This window comes from Sceloporus occidentalis, unplaced genomic scaffold (assembly GCF_023333645.1).
Source record: "Sceloporus occidentalis isolate IW3139 unplaced genomic scaffold, rSceOcc1.0.p SCAF_25, whole genome shotgun sequence".
NCBI lineage: Eukaryota > Metazoa > Chordata > Lepidosauria > Squamata > Phrynosomatidae > Sceloporus > Sceloporus occidentalis.
Window position 1 is genome coordinate 12719942 of NW_028317005.1, and position 19978 is coordinate 12739919.

Below are 19978 nucleotides of genomic sequence, written 5' to 3' on the forward strand. Positions count from 1 at the left end.
CTTGAAAACAAACTTTCCCTATCTTTACTTGAGTAATTAATTCATGCATACATGTAACACTTTCAATCCTGGCCTCACATGATGAATGATTGTGAAAACAAGAATGATAGACAACCTTTTCTTGCCCTGGAAGACATATTACTTTAGAAACAAAATGAAGACAAGCTGAAACATCTAATTGTTCCAGATTTTCCCCATCAAATACAAAATCTGTATACCTTAAATTATAATGAATCAATTGTGTGTCACTGACTGGAATTCCTAAAACTGTTACTGGTACCACTACTTGTTCAACTCCTGCCACTGGGATTAAAGATGTCCCAATACAAAAATCCTGATCACAACCCATCCATTTATTAATCCACAAATCAATATGACCCAGACCAAAACTATATTTGTCAGGTAAGCTTTTCAACAAACCCAAAGGTGTAATACCACTCTGTAAAGCCTGTGCAATCATCTTTAGATTAGTGGAATATTCTATCTGTATTTCCAGACATGCTCTTGACACTTGATTCTCCTCTTGACTCTCTATTAAGTCTAAAGTGGCATCCTGTAAGTGAGATACAGACGACCCAATCACAGTAGCAGAACTTAGAACCATTTTTCCCAATAACTGATTTAACCCTTTTTGTACTTTTGCTCCCTGACTTCCAACATAACTCACGGATCCCAAATCGGATTTAAGAGTATTTATATCCATAGTATTAAGTAAGCTTCCTACCGAACCAACACCCCCCAAGATTCCCTCAATAATACCTCGTCTACTTCTTGCCATTCTCAATGGATTTTGTCCAAACCATTGAGCAAGACCTTTTTCCAGGTTAGTAAGGTGTGACAAACATTGAGGAAACCAAGTGGATATTTTCCAATCAGTCATGTTAAAAGTCCAAACTAGGGTTACAAACGATCCATTCCTCAACAATGGCTTAGATTGAAAGTAATTAACCTGAAAAGGATTGGATGGTTTGAGTCTAGTACCAGTACACAAATTGTCTTCAGGGGACCAAACACTGACATTTGCTCTGTCACAGTGTTTGTAATCTCCTTTCAGTAATACACAACATTCATATATCCCAGAGTCTTTACGAGTTGGACTATCTAATCTAAGCATAAAATGTATACCATTCCAATGTACATCCCCCATTTGACCCTTATGAAGTATACGAGTTGGATTATTTGTAAAACTTCCTAAAGATGTTTTCCCTTTTGACCAAACGAGTGATGCTTCCTGGGGTAATAGTAACCTTGTCCCACATTGTAGTTCTATAGGTTCCAATTCCTCTTGGCTTTTCACACTATGGGGATTAACTCTAACTTCAGGTGCTATAGAATTAGTTACCGTAAATACAAAAGATACTTTGACTATAGCTATTTCTCTTTCCACCTGAAAGTTCCAAACCCTAGTCCAATCATCATCCCCTGCTGATATAGAAAGCAGTGAAGGATCCAAGATTTTACCATAAGACTGAGTCTTATACCAAATCTCTGTCTTTGATCTTCCCATTTTCCCTGATGTTAACATCTCATTGGTAACATCACCTGTCCATTGTGCATGTTCTTCTCCCTTAATTGTTATAAACCACCACATGGACTCAGTAGGATGACATTCCCAAACACCTGTCTGATTATTATGGGTATAATTCCCCTGTGACTGTGTGAATTTGGCTTTTGGTCCTACTGTTGCATGAACCGTGATCTCTGAGGTATGCTCAAAAAATATAGTCAAACAAGGTTGATCTCTGGAGCCATAACCGAATCTAATTTGTCCAACAATGTCTCTTGATGTATCAATGTCTGATGTCAGGAGTCGATCCACTCGAACTTCTCTTATCTTATGTGATAACAATGTCTCCTGTGGTAAATCCTTTGTCGGATCATCAATTCCAATTGGCTTCTGGTATAGTTCAAACAACACAGCAATCAAAAAACTCAGCACCAACAACCATGGAAGTAATATGTAGCACGCTATCTTGATGTCACGCTTCTTGTATTGCTGTTTCTTTGGAGGTTCTTTGTCCAATAGTAAACAGTTTTGTTCCTCCATTTTCTTGCAGAACTGTGTTCCTGCAAGAACAGAATTTAGTTAGAAACATATAATTTACACTGGTCAACATGTACCCACAGCTTCTGCTGCCTACGAGTATTTTTCACAGTCTTTTCTGTCCTTTGAACAAGGATCATAACTTGACCCATTGTGTCGATTATTTCAAACGGTCCTTCCCAATTACTTTCCCAAGGTCCTGCCTTCCTAAAAGTCTTAATCATTACTGATGCTCCTTTCACAAATTTAGATGAGTGAGGCGGTACCATACGCTGCATTCTAGACGCTGCGTGTGGAAGGATTGCTTTTAAATTATCCTGAAGTACCTGTAACCACTTAGTTCTTGCAATGGCATCTTTCTGTGGAGTAGACAAAAACGGTTCATGAGGAAAGATCAATGGCATTTTCCTTCCTGTCATTAATTCAAAAGGTGTATACTGGGTAGTTGAGGAGCTTGTTCCCCTAATACTCATCAATACCAGAGGTACTGCATCAACCCAAGTATTTCCTTTATCAAGTAACATTTTTGCAATTCTAGACTTAATCGTTCTGTTCATTCTTTCTACAATACCTGCGGACTGAGGATGGTATGGAACATGGAATTGTTGACGTACCCCCAGTATTGCGCAAACAGCCTGCATGACTTTGCCAGTAAAATGGCTCCCCCTGTCAGAAGAAATCATCCTTGGGATTCCCCAAGTACAAAAAACATGATTCATCAATGCTTTTGCCGTAGACAAAGCATCATCTTTCCTGACAGGCAACAGTTCTACCCACTTAGAAAATACATCTACCACGACTAATGCATACCTGAGACCTTGTTTACCTGAAGGTAGGGGACCTATGTAGTCAATCTGCAATGTAGACCACGGACCGTCTGCAGGTGCAATTCTTAGAAGTGGTGGCTTTTGTCCTTTAGGCCTGGGGTTTACTTGAGCACAAATGAGACATGACTGAACAACATTTTGTACAGAGTCTTCCATTTTGTCCCAATAAAACTTCTCTTTGAGAATTTCCAGCAACTTTTGCTGACCCACATGACCTAAACTTTCATGATTATAGCGGGTGAATTCCGTCTGCAAGTGTTTAGGCACAACTGGAAGTAAATTACCTTGCATTTCATAACAAATCACTCCATTTTCACAAACAAAAGGAGGTGTTATTTTATTCTTACATTCCACAATGAACGGATCTTTCATCTGTTCATCACTAAATGAAGGTAAATTTGCTTCCTTACTCTTTACTGGTAGTACTTCCAACGGTTCTAGTTCCATCACTATCTCTCCTATCAAAGCTGCTTCCTTGGCTAGAGAATCTGCTTTCTCATTTCCCAAAGCTAAATCACTAGTTCCTCTGCTATGGCCAGGTACTTTGACAATAGCATATCGGTTAGGATTTTTAGAAGCAAGCTCAAAGATAGTCTGCAATGTATCAACATGACTTAAGATTTTGTTAGATGAATCCACAAAACCTCGTTTTTTCCACACAGGTAAGTAGTCTGTTAGTGAACGTACGACATATGAACTATCACTATAGATTACCAAAGGATCATTATTTTCTTTCTCATTAATTTCCAATACTGTTTTAACAGCTTCAATTTCTGCTCTCTGTGCAGAAAAATGTCCGGGTAGTCTGTGCTGAATAGCTCGGCCTTTTTTTGGAAACCAAATGGCATATCCGGTATAATATTGTCCTTTCAAACAAAATCTAGAACCATCTACAAATACTGGTTCATCAGTTTCCTCTACTTCTTTTCTAAAAAGAGATGGAAAATCCCCCTGAAATGTCTCAACACACTCATGTAATTCACCCTCATATTGCATTAGTTGAGGGAGCACATATTTAGCTTTATGATCCACTTCAATCTGTTTTGGAGATAAAGACAACAACCAATGTGCAAATCTTTGATGTGACACTCCTGGGATACTTTTTTCAAGAAGCAATTTCAAGGTGGAGTGAGGGGTCTGCAGAATTAGTTTGTTAAACCCAACAATATGTTCAGTCGCCTTGACTGCAAAGTGTACACCCACCAGATGTCTTGCACACGTTTCAAACCCTTTTTCCACAGGTGAAAGGACTTTGGAAAAATAGCCAACTATTCTCCATTCCTTTCCCTGTAGCTGCAGTAAAACTGCCGAGACAGCCGTCTCTGAGGTATGAACTTGTAAAGCAAAAGGCTTAGATGGATACACAGTTGTCAAAGCTGGTGCTCTCTGTAAATCAAGTTTAAGTTGTTCAAACGCTTTCTGCTGCTCATCTCCCCATGGACCAAACAAATTGTCATCATCAGTACTTTTTAGTAAGTCATATAAGGGTTTAGCTTTTTCAGCAAAGCCCTCTATGAAGTCTCTAGAAAAATTCCCAGGAATTGTCTTAAAGCTTTGAAAGTTGTAGGTACAGGCAAAGCTGCTACTGTTGCTACTCTTTCCTGCAAAGGACGTCTCTGGCCTGGACTTATCAAAACTCCCAAGTACTGAACCTCTTGTTTCAGTAATTGGACCTTCCTTGGATTTAATTTCAATCCTGACTCGTACAACAGATCAAACAATTCTGCTAGCAAGGTGAGGTGTTCCTCTCTACTCTCTGTTGCCAACAAGATATCATCCACATACTGTAGAATACAATCTTGCCTTGAGAATTTTGATAACACTTTTGCCAATGCCTGATGAAACAGACTAGGTGACATGTGCGCCCCTTGTGGTAATCTGCAAAATACATATTGCTCATTCAGAAAAGTAAAAGCAAATTTGTATTGACAACTCCTTTCTATCTGAACACTAAAAAAACCATTACTAATATCCAGTACCGAGAAAAACTTCGCCTTAGCATTCAATCGAGACATGATGTCAGGGGTATCTGCTACAATTGGTGCCACATTTGGGGTACATTTATTAAACATACGCAAATCTAGAAGCATTCTATAAGAATTATCTGGTTTCTTAACTGCCCATAACGGATAATTTGTCACCGAATTTGATTTGCGTATGACGCCTTGTTGAAGTAGTTCTTCAATAATTTTGGACAAAGGCTCAATTGAGTCTGGAGGCAATCGGTACTGTTTCTGAGCTATGGGATCTATTCCTTCCACTTTAACAACAACATCTTTCATTGTCCCTACCTCATTCTTAGACTGAGCCCATAACGAGGGATGTTTCTGCACAATTTCTACAAGAGTCAAGTCATTACAATCCATTTGTGGCCAAACATGATTTGGGGATACCTCCTCAATTAAATTGATAACGCCCACTATACTATAGTCACTTGGATCTATTACTACAGGCCCTTTAAGGTTATTACTTCTCCAAATCACTTGATTCCCTAAGTCAATGACCCAACCTCTTTCTCTCATTACGTCAGCCCCTAAGATATTTTCTGAGCTAGGACAATGCCAGATATCAATTTCAGTACACAAATAGCCAGGAATCTCAAACAAAACACCAGTAACTAAAGTTGCTGAAGTATTACCTTTACCACTAAAACCTACAATCGTGCAAACAGGTGAATTAGATGTTATAGGCAAAGCTTGATTAGTCACACTTAATTGAGCTCCTGTATCTATTAAGAATGTAATCTCTTTTCCCTGTAATTTTCCCTTGACATATGGTCTGCCACAGTTGTCAGTTGACACTGGAGCTACATAAGTCAACTTACAGAGTGATTGATTCTTATCTAGTCACTGAGAGGGTGTCAGACCCCCCCTGACATTCTTTCCTGTTACATTAGTAGCAGTACTATTTGTTGTGAGCTCTTGCACCTGTCTTATTAGTGGAGTGTATGGGGACGTTGACTTAAATTGTTCACCAGTAGGTGGGGCTGTTGGCACCAGCCCATTCTCTTTCCCAAAATTTTGTGTTCTAGGGACAAATTTTCTATTTTTAAGAAATTGTTTACACTGCCACTTCAAATGTCCTCTTTGACCACAATGATAACAACTAACATTTGGTCTGAATATCTTTTGGTTAGTATTATCAAATCGTTCAAAATTAGTAGGATTAGTTTGTGGCTTGTGACAGTCATTCTGAGTTAATTCTCGCCGTTTGTCAATTAGTTCCTGTACTGTAGATACTTTTACCTTTACAGTTGACATTTTCATTGCTCTTCTAATACGATCAATGAATATGGCTGCTTCTTGCAAACTAGGTTTTTCAGAGGCAAGCTGAACTGATACAGGATCTAGATATTTAAATTTCCTTACAAATGCTATAATCATTGCCTGTGGTTCATCTCCATCATCAACTCCCATTACCATTCTATAGGCTTTCTCAAATTTCAACAAAAATGCAAAGGGATCATCTTGAAGATTTACTTTTAGAGATTCAATTAAGCCAAGAGATGGAGATGAGTCACCAGTTGTAAACAGAATTAATTGCTTCAATCTATCCATATCATTTGAATGCACTAATTGACCTAATGCATCCTCTGTAGGTGTGTCCTGTAACCTTTTGGACATATGTGAAGGTATCCAAAGCCTAAAAATGGCGTTTCTTTGTTTGTTATTTAATTGGAATTTGTCTGTATTTGTTTCAAATACATCAATATTATGGAATGCATCCATCTTATCGTCATATTTAGGAATATCTTTGGCAATTTTTATTAATTGATCATTAATTTTTAAAGTCAATTTTGTTGCACTGTCTCTGAGCTTTTGTCTCTCAACTCCTCCTACGTCAAGTTCCTCATCAGAATCTATTGTTGAGGTACCAGCTATTTCAGGGACAAAAGATACGCCCTTCTTACCTTCTTGTCTTGTGATAACTGACACCTTCTTATTTTCTAAACATAGTTTAGACAGTAACTGAGCTTGTCTGTCCCTAGCCCTCTCCAAGTTCTCTAATTGCTGAGCTAAAACAAAACAGTCGGGACAGCTGTTAAAGTCGTCAGTACTGTCATCAGGGTTAGATTCTGGTACAACTTTGTTAATCATGCAAATACTTTGTCTAGGCTGTAAATCCTCCACAATCAAGTCATTAAACGTTTTAAACATGCTTAGGACATTTTGCAGTTTCTTCTTAAGTTTATCAATACATAACAATTTCTTATCTATCTTCATATTCTCTAGCTCACATTGTTTGTACATACTAGCCCATAACTGTGCATTAGTAGGACAATTATCAAATTGAAAAGTTATTTTACTTTTGTTAGCATATGTTTTTATAAAATCCATGACTTACCCTTCTTAATGAACTCTCCTTGAGTGGCTGTTGTATCACGCTGTATGGCTTTCTTGCGTCTGCCGTCAATAGCGTCTCTTAGCACTTGTTTTTCCAATAAAATCTGGAAGTCTGTATCCTCAAAGGTCCTTTTCTTAATTTTCTCCCGACAGTTTGCAAAAAGTGTACAGATATATCTGCCCTTCCCCCTGAGCAAGCTGGAGGGCAAAGGTCAGGAAAAAATACGCAGGGCTGGCACGCCAGATATGTAATAAAATGTATACGGGCCAATACAAAACTTCAAATAATTGGATCACATATAAATGTATGTGCGTCAAAAATAGGCAGAGTCACTTAGATGCAAACAAAGGTAAAACATTTAATACGAACAAAAATAGAAGAAGAATATAAAAAGAAGATAACAAAAATAATACGAAACAAGTCTTACAAAACCTTGGAGAGGAATTTAGTTCATGACATCTGTCCTATGCATTCCTGAGGATGGAGGGAGGGAGTGTTGGGACGTGAAGAGTACGTGGATGGCAAGTACATCTCCCCTCTACCTCTCCTCCCATGCTTCTCCAAGGCCTTAACTTATATACACGGTTTGAATAATGATGTCAGTCTTGTCAGTCTATTGGTCTTCACCTAATTGGGTAAACATGCTCACTAAGATCTTTACACGTCGAAACCCTATTTTAGGTGGTGGCTGTACGCATACTGTAATGCCCTTTTAGAGTTACAACTATACCCTGCATTAGCAAGTTACTATCCTATCTATAGAATGCCTGTTCAGCAAATCCTTCATTCCATATTTTAAGGTCAAGGAAACCTTGAAGCCTATCATTGAACTATTGCCTATACCAATAATTATATATGGTCCATTTCTTAATTGAGGTTTATTAGAATCTTTTACACCGTACATTTTAGATTACAACTATTTATATACCTGATGAATTAATATTTGTTTTTAATTTTACAGAACTTTGATTTTAAATATATAAATAGCATGATATCTATCTTGATTTATTAGTTTTGTAGATTTGTCACTTTATTAAAACATGTTGACATTCTGCACTCTAAATAAAATTATATAATTATGTTTAAGGGTTAAAAATTTGGATAGCTGTGTCTCGGCTTCCCTAATAGTTCTGTACTTTAAATCCAACCATATCCAAAACTAAGCTACAAAAAGATCAGCTATAGTTAAAGGCTACTATCGTCGCAGACTGTTTAAAATAGTTAATAGTTAACTTAAATAACCGGGTTTTACTAATAAGCTACTGAAAACTTTCTAATAACCCATTTGAGCAGTAGACTAAAATTGATTCAGGCTAAATTTTTGTTTCGTTTTTGCAGCATTTGTTTTTGGCCTTTCGGCTCGGATAAAATTCTTGGCCATTTTATGATTGGGAACGGCATTTTAAGGGGCGTTCCTGAAGGGGGAGGTCCCTGGGACTGTCTGGAATCATCTTTAATTAAAGAAATTTGAAAAAGGTTCCCCCAGAGTAAGGACTGTCAAAGAAGCGCAGCAGTAGCAGTGGTTGTAGTAGTAGGGCTATGGGTTTGGCAGGCAGACACTGCCTGTTTTTTCACCAATGTTTATTTATCAATGAAAAATAATATATGATATGATGAAAAAGATAATACAAAAATATATTTTCCACAAATTACAAGTTTGGTTAGTAGCATAAATGGGCAACGGTCTTAATCGACTAAACTCCACTCAGCAAGATGGGAAATATGTCTTCTGCAGTCTCTGTAATACACTACACTAGTCACTACATTTTCTGTACCAAAATAAACTATTAGTTAACTTACAGGTAGGGGAGCAATGAGCATTATTCTCAGACTCTGCTAAGCTAACTGTCTCTGTCTCGCACTCCAACTCTCTTCAGTCTGTAACTGCTGCTACTGACAACTGTAAATGCTGATTGGTCAGAGTAAAAAAAAAGGTTGTTGGACCAACCAATCACAGCCATATCAATCAATGTCATTTTTTTTTGTCTAGTTCTACCTATCATTGAAATGTACCCTCCTAGACACAGTCCCTGCCACTTTTTCATCAAGCACCAAAATGGCTTGTAATGGTGCTAAAATGGCTTATAATGGCGGCTACATTGTGGCGACAAATTTTCAGAACCTTTGCAATTCATTTTTGTTAGTTTTGACGGAGATTGGCCTCCTTTTGGTTGATTTGTACGAATGCACAAACAGGCAATTCCCGTTAAAAATAAAGTTTGTATGAAAATGAATGCACAAGTCTAGTGAGCAGAATACAAATCTTAATCAAATCAATATTTAGTGTGACCACCTTTGCCTTCAAACCAGCATCGATTCTTTTAAACTAAAGAAGTACAGTAAAGAAATCCTGAAAACCAAATGTTTTTCAAGGTGAAAAAAACGTTTATACACGTTTTAATATCTTAAATGAATGGGCTGCATTTCAAAACTTCTGCTCTGTACTGTGATACTGCTACCAGGTTTATTTGCTAACCATGATAAGCATGTGAGTTACGCTGGCTTTTTGGGTATGCATTATGAAAAGTAGCTCTGGCAAACCATGCTTAATACACAACAACCCCATAAGATGTTTTTTGTTTGAGCTAAATATTTTAGATACAGGTGCATCTAGTTATCTGTTGGTTTTTTTTATATGTTAAGCTGCAGGTTGCTTGTCCTGACAAGGAAATGTGCTCCAAGTCTGGTGTCAGTTCTGTGCAAGTGCTGGGAGATGCAGATTTCTTCATTAACCACCTTGGAATTCCAACTGTGAAGTTTATTATTGATGACATCAAAACTTCAGAGGTATTTGTATTGTGACTAATGGATGATTATGTTGCATAAACATACATGTATATATGTAGGGTGTCTGTAGATAAGTGTTTAATAATGCTTATACTACCCATTAAATTTAAGTGGAAGGGTTTTCCATCACCTTTACCCACCATAACTTATGTAATGGTATTCCTTGGCTACCCCGAGCCTCTAGTATTACAACCTCATGCTGACGAGTCAAATTAAGGACGAAACAGCTGTCCATGAGTGGTGATCTGGCTATTGCACCTCTTACCCGAGTTTTGTCTAAAGGCTGTGTTGTACAGCGGGCAATTACTTTCATGGGATCCATGTATAAAGTGGATATAGGCAAAGGTGATAATTTTTAACCTTATTTGCATGCGCCTACCCAGAATCCATTGTGGTTGTGGCAACACCATGAGATTTCTGAGGGAAAAACAAGCCTTCTGGCTTGTCTGGTGCCTGTTGATAAGTGTTTAATGATGCTTCTACTATATATATATATATATATATATATATATATATATATATATATATATATATACACCGTATTTGCTCGATTATAAGACGAGGTTTTTTCCAGAGCAAAAAAAATACCCCTCGTCTTATAATCGGGGTCATCTTATAATCAGACCTCAAATAGGTCTGATTATGAGACTAAGATCCAGATCCCCCGCAGCGATGCAGGGGACCTGGATCCTCCTGCCCCCCCCAACTTACCGGTGCTTCTGAGCAGAGCCGGCCTTAGGCGTTGTGGCGCCCAGTGCGGACTACTCCTCTGGCGCCCCCCCTCACTACCCCCCCCTCTCTGCCCCTTCAAACTACCCGCCCTCTCTGCCCCTTCAAACTACCCCTCCCCTCTGCCCCTTCAAACTACCCCCCCTGCCCATTCAAACTACCCCCCCTCTACCCCGATGCTTTAATCTAAGTCCCGGTCAGGCGCCCCTGCAACCATGGCACCCTGTGCGGTCGCACAGGTCGCACACCCCTAAGGCCGGCCCTGCTTCTGAGTCCCCGGTGCTTAGTCTGGGCAGCCTGTAGAGCTCTATGCAATTTGCGTAGCGCTCTACACGCAGCCCGGACTAAGCACCGGGGACTGAGGTGCAGGGGGCCTTTTAACCCCCTTAATGCCACTCTGCCTCCAGAAATGCCTTTTAACCCTCCTATACGCCACTCTGCCTCCTGAAATGCCTTATACCTCCCTATATGCCACTCTGCCCCATAATATGCCTTTTTACCCCCTAAATGCCAGAGGAGGCAGAGTGGCACATAGGGGGTCAAAAGGCGTATCATGGGGCACAGTGGCATATAGAGGGTTAAAAGGCGTATCATGGGGCACAGTGGCATTTAGAGGGTGTAAGGCATTTCTGGAGCAGAGTGGCAAGCCAGGGGGCAGATGTGCATAACTGGGGGGGGCAGGTTGAAAAAAAAGGAAATAAAAACAAAATATTCTTCTCAATCATAGCTTTTATTAACAAACAATTGTTCACATAGTTTACATGAATTAACGTTTAATGGTAAAACATTTTTCCTATAGGGTTGTGTTATATTCAGGCTTTTTCTTTTTTTCATAAATTAATATTCAGATTTTGGGGGGTCGTCTTATAATCAGGGTCATCTTATAATCGAGCAAATACGATATATATATATAAATATATATATATATATATATATATATATATATATATATATATATAGTAAACTCTGTCTATATGTCTATCTTTCTATGTCTATCTTCCTTTTTACCCACCCATCCATCAGTGCATCCATCTACTGCTCTTGATGGTATATCTATCTGTTTAAAGTTGAATGGCTTGCAATATAAATATTATCAGGAAATCCTAAGGGACTTCAATGTGCATAGAGAAAGATTCCCTTCTTTCTTACAATATTACACTATGATTATGTGTTTAATTTCCATGTAATGGTGCCCCAGTTTATGATAAAAGTATTGGAGGAATACTTAAGAGGTAGCTCCATCTACCTGTTAAGGAAAGGGTATTAACACTTTGTCAGTTTTGTCAGTTATATACAGTATGTTAATTATTTTATGATAATTATACAGTGTCCCTATGTTGTATACTGACAGGTTAATGTAATTTGTTGTTACTTTGTATAACTCAACACTGGCGATGTCACTGATGCTTGATGGGGGTTGATTGATTTATCTCTAATTAATAAACTTATGTATGTTGCCAACAGGGCCGGCCCAAGGCATAATGCCGCCTGGGGCGAAGTTTAAAGTGCCGCCCCCCCCATTATCTACCCTTCCTCTGCCGCCTCCCCCATTATCTACCCTTCCTCTGCCGCCCCCGCATTATCTACCCTTCCTACCCCCCCCCCCCTTTGTACTTACCTTTCAGCAGTCCTGCGGCGAGTCTCCCTGCTCGGTCTCGGTGCCGGCTTGTAATGATGAGCGCCGGAAATTACGTCATCTTCCGGCGCTCAGCATTACAAGCCGGCACCGAGACCGAGCTAGAGGGCTCGCAGAGGAGAGAGAGGGGCGCCGAGCGGGTAAGCGAAAACCACTCGGCGCCCTCTCTCTCTCCTCCGCTTCAAAAAAAAGGGCTTCAAAAGTGCCGCCTGGAGCAATTGCCCCACTCTGCTCCATGGTAGGGCCGGCCCTGGTTTCCAATACTAACCAACACCAGTTGGATATATACACTGACAAGTTTCTTTCAATTGATGAGGCTGAGATTTCGTTTTTTGCTGGTATACACTGAAGCATTTAAACTTTTTTGTCTTCCATTCCAGCCAAATATATTTTTTTATTTTTTTATGCCCAGTAACATTTACCAGTCAGAAAGGATTTGTGCTACCCCATGATGTAAATTGTGCTCTTTGAGTTTCAACATTATGGTCTTCCTGTTTTGTGTTTTTTTCTCTCATCCTTGAAACACTTTTGCAGAATACCAAATAAATTATATATTTTGTAATGTATTTCCTCTTGTTGTGTTTTTGGACTTACAGAAATAAAAGGCTTAAGCAGGGCCCTGCTCTAACAAACTTAAATCTAGAAATTCTACCTTTTGACTCTGTTAGCATGAATGTCTGTGATGCTAATTTTGCCAATAATTGAGCTAATGGATGCAAACTATGTTAAGCATTTGTGATAATTGGGGATAATTCTTTTTTTTTTTAGATATTGCATTTTTAATTGAAATGTCTATGCTTACTAGTAATATGTTAATAAGAAGGATTTCAATTTGTAAACACTACTGCACCTGTTTAGCATAAAAAAACCCCAAAACATTGTACATTAAATTAAATCTAGAACACAGATTCCTGTAAAGGAGAAGATAAAGCAGATGCTTACTGATTAAGAGCACAATGTTTAAGACAAGCTTTTGGTCCAATGCACATTTATCCTGTCACTAAGCAGCTGTTGAACAGTTTGTTCCAGATCATTGTATTTACCACCTAGTGAATAACTGATGTGAACACTGTGAATCAAATAGGTTATTATTTGTCGTTATTTTTCATTCAAATGTTTTAACCATTTATATAGTGCCAGCAGTTTACTAAACAATTTACATTTTGCATTTGGGGATAAACTCATCCACTAACTCTATGACCCATAACAGATTCAATAAATAACAAATGTATTTTTTTTTTCCAATGAGAAATTAGTTAATCATGTATATCAAGACATGTTTAATATGTCTGACTTCATTGTGCTAGTACCTAAATGTAACAGATACAACTGGAGACATTTGGGTTAATTCACTAAATTAAATAAATATTTAAATTTCCACTTGCATTTTCACTATTGCTAACTGGAATTCAGACATTAGAGCAACTACACTTAAATTGTATACAGTCAATCAGTGCTATGTTAAAAGTTGTGGGGTTGCTATTAATCCAAATACAAAGTCCCTTCCACCCCATGTAACCATCAAGTCACTCTCACCAGAAACACACAAATCACATTAAAATTTTACATGTGCCTACACATTTGTCATTATTTCCAATTACATATACGTCATAAACCTATACTTTTGCTGAAAATAAAGATTGCATGCTCAAATCATGTTCCTTGCAATTCAACTCTTACAACACATATTAGATGTTTATATACATGTTTTTTAGGGTAAGTCGCAGGCCAGCGTGTACTGTTTCTATGTTCTAACTATTGGAACCCTAGTGAGATCATAATAAAATGCATCAGTGAACATAGTTAAGTTTTGAATAAAAATAACAAAATTACATTTATAAGTCAAATATTGAGATGGAAGTAAAAAACAAATGATTGACTCAAAAACCTGGCTGTGAATGTGGTATGATAATACCTAAATTGATGTAGCTCATTATTCAATGGCATATAATTGTATCCTTTTTGAAACAGGCACTTGTTATAAAACCAGACTAGCCCCATTCAACGGCTTGTGTTTTTACATTTTCATGAACTTATAATGAAGTATAATGAGATGGGAAAAAAAACACTAATAATAAAGAAATTGCCATTAAATTACTTTATAAAGCCTTTCTAATAAAGCTCATCTATAACCCTCTTAACCTCAGTGTCATATGCAGTAAGAAAATTTAAAAAAAAAAACCTTTGGGGATGAGAAGCCCATCCCCCCCCCTATACCTTGCTTTATAGGATGGGTGTTTAAAGAACAGAAAACCCTTTGGAAATTAATGGAGTCCTACCATGCCACTTCGTCTCTGTTCAACCCCTGTCTTGTGGAATAGAAGGGGTTAAGTCAACCACTCCCCTACTTCTAGATCCTGGGGGCATGGGGAGGGGGCTGAAGTCTATCCAAAGCACCGTTTTGACGAAGTGGAAGCTGCATTGCATAAAGAGCAATCTTTCTGAGGGACAAATAACCCAACATTATTGACACACTTGCCAGCATATATCTTGGCATATGTTGGGAATTTGTGGGATTCACAAACAACATATAGTTGTTTGTCTGTCAGTCTTGACCATTGAGTCATAATCTAAAAACTTAATGAAATATACTCCCACTATAGAGGTCAGCTTGAAACTCAAAGAGCTGAAATAATTACCTGAATAAAAGACACATGTAAAAAAGAGGGGTTTATAAGGATTAATCCTAGAGGATATATTATATTATTTGGGGTTGTATTAAAAAACACAATTGACTAAAGTTTACCTAGTCATATTTGCATAGTATTTCATATGAGTTTGTTGTTGAAAAGGATATTTTATTTTCATAGTCGCTAATATAATGTGTTTGTATTTTATATTTGTTATATATTTTAATATGTATTAGACTTGCACATTCGTCTTCGGGCGGACATGAAAACGAGCACGAAGAGGCAGTTTTTTTGTTCATTCCGAAGGAACGTAGAAGAGAATACAGTGCCGGCAAAACGTAGGTGAAGACGAAGACTCACAACCACAAAGAATCGAAGATCGTCTTCGTTTTCGCTGCGCAGCCGCCAAAATTTCAAACAGGAGTGAGCTGATCCTCGTCTGTCCAATCAGCTCACTTTTGTGACGTCATGCTAAGGGTCTCGTCCAATGCCTGTGCTGCTGTTTTTTGAATTCTGTCATTAACTGTGTAGTGCTGTTGAGTTGTCAGTGCACCCAGTGCCTCAGTGGCACTGGGGTGCCCTTGCCCTGGGCTGGCACTAGTGCCTACTGCCTGTCCTGTCTTCAGTTAGATAAATTAAATAATAGAATTTATAAATAATAATTTAATAGAATATATAATAATTTAATAGTACATTAATTTATAATATTATATATATTTGTCAGTAATATATATATATATATATTATATACTATAGTATACTAGTGTAGAATGTACTGTAGACATTCAAGACATCTACTAGTGTCTAATCTAAAATCATTATATTAGTAATATTATATAATTCATTTTAGCTAGCTTAATAGTTAATTAGCTATAAATAAAATTAATAATTAATTACTACTAGATTATAGTTCAGCTGATTTTATTAGTACTGGTGCTGCAGCTCTTTAGTTTGTGCTTTGTTTTAGCAACAGCAAGAGACCAAGTCAATTTTTCTTAATTAATAATATTTTATTTCATTTGTTTTGCTCACCTCAGTCCCTCAGTGAAGTGAACTTGTTGGGCTAGTGAGTGCAGCCGCATAAGTGCTGTGTTCTTTTTTGATCAGCAAGCAGTGACGTTAACTGTTTTGCAAAGATTTTCTCATTTATTTTACATTTTATTTTAATTTTATTAAAAGTACCCTTAGTGTTTTGCTCACCTCAGTCCATCAGTGAAGTGAACTTGTTGGGCTAGTGAGTGCAGCCGCATAAGTGCTGTGTGTATTTGTTCAGCAAGTAGTGAAGCTAACTGTTTTGCTCTTACATTTTATTTTCTATTCTAATTTCTTTTCAAGAAAGATTGACTGTGTGATGACAACAACTGTACTAAGCAAAGCTTCAAGGTACTAGCTGTAGTACTAAAATAATTCTAATCTTCTTTAATCTTAATCTATAATATATTATAAATATATAATATAATATAAATTGTAATTCATAATCTATAATATAAGTAATTCTAAATTCTAATTCCTAATCTATATTCTTCTATCTATAATACATAATATAAGTAATTATTTCTAATCTATTAATATTATATAACTTAATATTAATTAATAAATCATATACTGAATCTGATTTAACCTCACTTTAGCTTAGTGGGCTTGAGAGCGTCTGCCTAGAGGTAGACTTATAGTAAGGAAATATAGCTTTAGCATAGTAGTAGGCTAAGCTCTTAGGCCCGTGTAAATTCAAATTAAAAATAAAATACTGCTAGTTATATAAATAGTTAATCTTGAGTTAATAATTTAGTGCAGTTGTGCATAGTTTTACTTTTTAAGCAGTAGCACTGAAGAGAAATTCCTCTAATTTTTTGGTCTTTAATTTCTTTTTCCTTTTTTTTTTTTTTTTTATAGTTTTTTAAACACTACACTACACACACAACACAAAATTTTAAATGGATCCTCCTTTTGGGACTAAGGAGGGACAAGCTTCATCTACCACCACCACCACCAGCACCACCACCAGTTCTAAGATGCAGCCTTTGCGTCAGTCTAGTCGGCCAAGTAGGCCAAGCTCTCGCTCATCATTTGGGGAAGCATTGCTTGAAGGATCATCAAGTAAAGGAAAGGCACCACAAGCAGGCAGTAGTAGGGCTGCCAGGCCCACAAGCGCTATGGTTTTTTACAGAAAGCCTAAAGCACCAGAAGCATGTTCAAAGTTAAAGGGTAGCACAACTAGTACTTCTACTAGCCCAGTCAGTAAAAATAAGTGCCTTTTGCCCCAAGTAGCATCTTCCCCATCCACGAGCAGCATGCAAGGTACCAAGCAGAGCCAAATTAGCAGCAAGACTCAGAGGGGTTTTCTCAAACCAAAGCGTTCTCATTCCTTTGTAGGGAAAACCACCACCTCTACCACCACTAGTGCTGCGCCTACTGTTCTCCCCAGTACCACCACGCCATGTCCTCCTAGCACCTCTAGCAAGCAACCAAGTCCTTACAATATTTTTGTAAAGACCGTTAGAGACATGGCTACACATAGTGGAACTCCAGCTAGCGAGGTAGCAGAGGAGCCTGAGACTGAGAGGCCAAGTGCAGAGTCTGTTCTTCCTGCTCTCACTACTACTAGTCACGATATCAGTCTTAGCTCCAGCCTAGCAGGAATTCCATTTGATCTGGCTAATGAAGAACTAGACTATGAGCCAGAGGAAGTAGAGGAGATGAGTGGTCAGGAATCAGATTCCTCAGGGAGCAGTGTCCAAATGACTAGTGCACAATTTTCCCCTGAGCCTCCACCTTCTCCGCTGCGATCATCACCACCACCAGCAGCAGCAAAACCTACCAAATCTGCTAGACTTAAAGCAATTAGCAGTCCCACTATGGCCAGTACTGGTAGTACCACCAGTGCCACCACCACTAGTTCTGCCGCTGTTCATCCACCCCGAGCAGTAGAAGCAGCACCCAAGGCACACCCAAGGCACACCCCAAGGCTATGCGTGCCCCAATTTGGGAGCACTTTGAAAATGTTGAAGACGGGCGCTATGGAAAGTGCAAACATTGCGGGAAGCTAATAAGCAGAGGGAAAGTGTCTGGCCATTTTACCAGTGCTAGCATGAAGCATCACCTCAGCACTCAACACAACGCTGTGCTATTGGGGAAAGATGCAGAAGTAAAACGTAGTGCAGGCAGCATAGCTGATGGCCGTGGTACTACAACAACAACTAGTACCATCTCCAGAGACAGTGGTAAAACCCCAACAGCTGCTTCTGAGCCAATAGCAGCAGCTAGTGCTGGCAGCCAGAGACCAAGGCAGGTTGGAGCACTGCATGCCCAGCCCACCCTGGAAGAATTTGGGGCATTCCACTCCAAGAGAACAATGCCCAAACAGCAGGCCAATAAAATAAAGCGACTTATTGGTCAGTTCATTGCTGTTGGAGGGGCATCCTCCATGATTGAAGGGGAACCTTTCAAACAATTGATGACGGCTGTGGCTCCACAATACACAGTTCCGTCACGTTCCACTTTCAGTAGGAACATTGTCCCCTCATTGTATCGGTCCTGTGTTTCAGCAGTGAAAGCGGAGCTTTCCAAGGCTGCTGGTCAGTCTGTTCATTTCACAACAGATTTGTGGAGTGCACCTAGCGTCCAGCATGCCTTTCTTTCTTTGACAGCACACTGGTGGCAGCCCGGTGTGTCTAAGGAAGCTGCTGCAGCAGGCTACCGATCATTCCTTCTCCATGCAGAAGTGATGGATGAAAAGCACACTTCCGAAAATATTCTGCATGCAATGAGGAAAATGTTTAGCCTTTGGGTGGGAGCAGAGGCGGGCACCAATGTTGAAGTTGGTTTTGTGGTAACTGACGGAGGTGCCAATATGGAGGTGCCACCTGCTGGTGGTGGTGCCAGCATCTTTTGCCAGTTCGCTTCCTGGCTGAAATCATGCCTCAAATGACCCTAATGGTAAGGGTAGTTTCTCCCCCTGGTTGCACATGCTGCGGTTTGGCAACACCTGCTACCTCCGCTGGTGTAGCCAATTTATGCTAGGGCCTAGTGTCTGAGCTCTGGAAGTCCGCTCCCAAACGTCATGGACTGACAGTCTTTGGATGCTTTGCCCTGGGGTGAAACTGGTGAGTGGGTTGCCAATTGCCCACTCATTCGCCTTTCCCAATGCTGCTGCTGCTGGTGGTGGTGCCAGGATCTTTTGCCAGTTCGCTTCCTCGCTAAAGTCATTCCTCAAATGTCCAAAATGTTCAAGGTAGTTTCTCCCCCTGGTTGCACTTGTTTGCGGTGTGGCAACGCCTGCTACCTCCGCCGGTGTAGCTAATTTACGCTAGGGCCTTGTGTCTGAGTTCTGTAAGTCCGCTCCCAAACGCCAAGGACTGACAGTGTTTGGATGCTTTGCACTGGGGCGAAACAGGTGAGCGGGTCGCCAATTGCCCACTCATTCGCCTTTCCCAATGCTGCTGCTGGTGGTGCCAGCGTCTCGTCTCTGCCAGTTCGCTTCCTGGCTAGTGTCATGCCTCAAATGTCCCTAATGGTAAGGGTAGTTTCTCCCCCTGGCTGCGTCTGTTTGCGGTGTGGCAATGCCTGCTAACTCCGCCAGTGTAGCCAGCTTACGCTAAGGCCTTGTGTTGGAGCTCTGGAAGTCCGCTCCCAAACGTCTAGGACTGACAGTGTTTGGATGCTTTGCTCTGGGGTGAAACAGGTGAGCGGGTCGCCAATTGCCCACTCATTCGCCTTTCCCAATGCTGCTGCTGGTGGTGGTGCCAGCGTCTCTTCTCTGCCAGTTCGCTTCCTGGCTAGAGTCATGCCCAAAATGTCCCTAATGGTAAGGGTAGTTTCTCCCCCCCTGGCTGCCTCTGTTTGCGGTGTGGCCAATAAGCTGCTACCTCCGCCGGAGTGGCCAGTTTACGCTAGGGCCTAGTGTCTGAGCTCTGGAAGTCTGCTGCTAAACGTCTAAGACTGACAGTGTTTGGGTGCTTTGCCCTGGGGTGAAACAGGTGAC

At 39.6% G+C, this 19978-nt stretch overlaps 1 protein-coding gene across 1 annotated transcript in view; it reads left to right on the forward strand.

Moving 5' to 3' along the window:
- LOC149300413 (inactive N-acetylated-alpha-linked acidic dipeptidase-like protein 2) overlaps positions 1-19978 on the forward strand; it is a 294282-nt gene that overhangs the window by 222155 nt on the left and 52149 nt on the right. The window contains exon 11 of the mRNA XM_089485337.1: positions 9859-10002. Coding sequence (XP_089341463.1) covers positions 9859-10002 — 144 coding nt within the window. The remainder of the gene's footprint in view (positions 1-9858; positions 10003-19978) is intronic.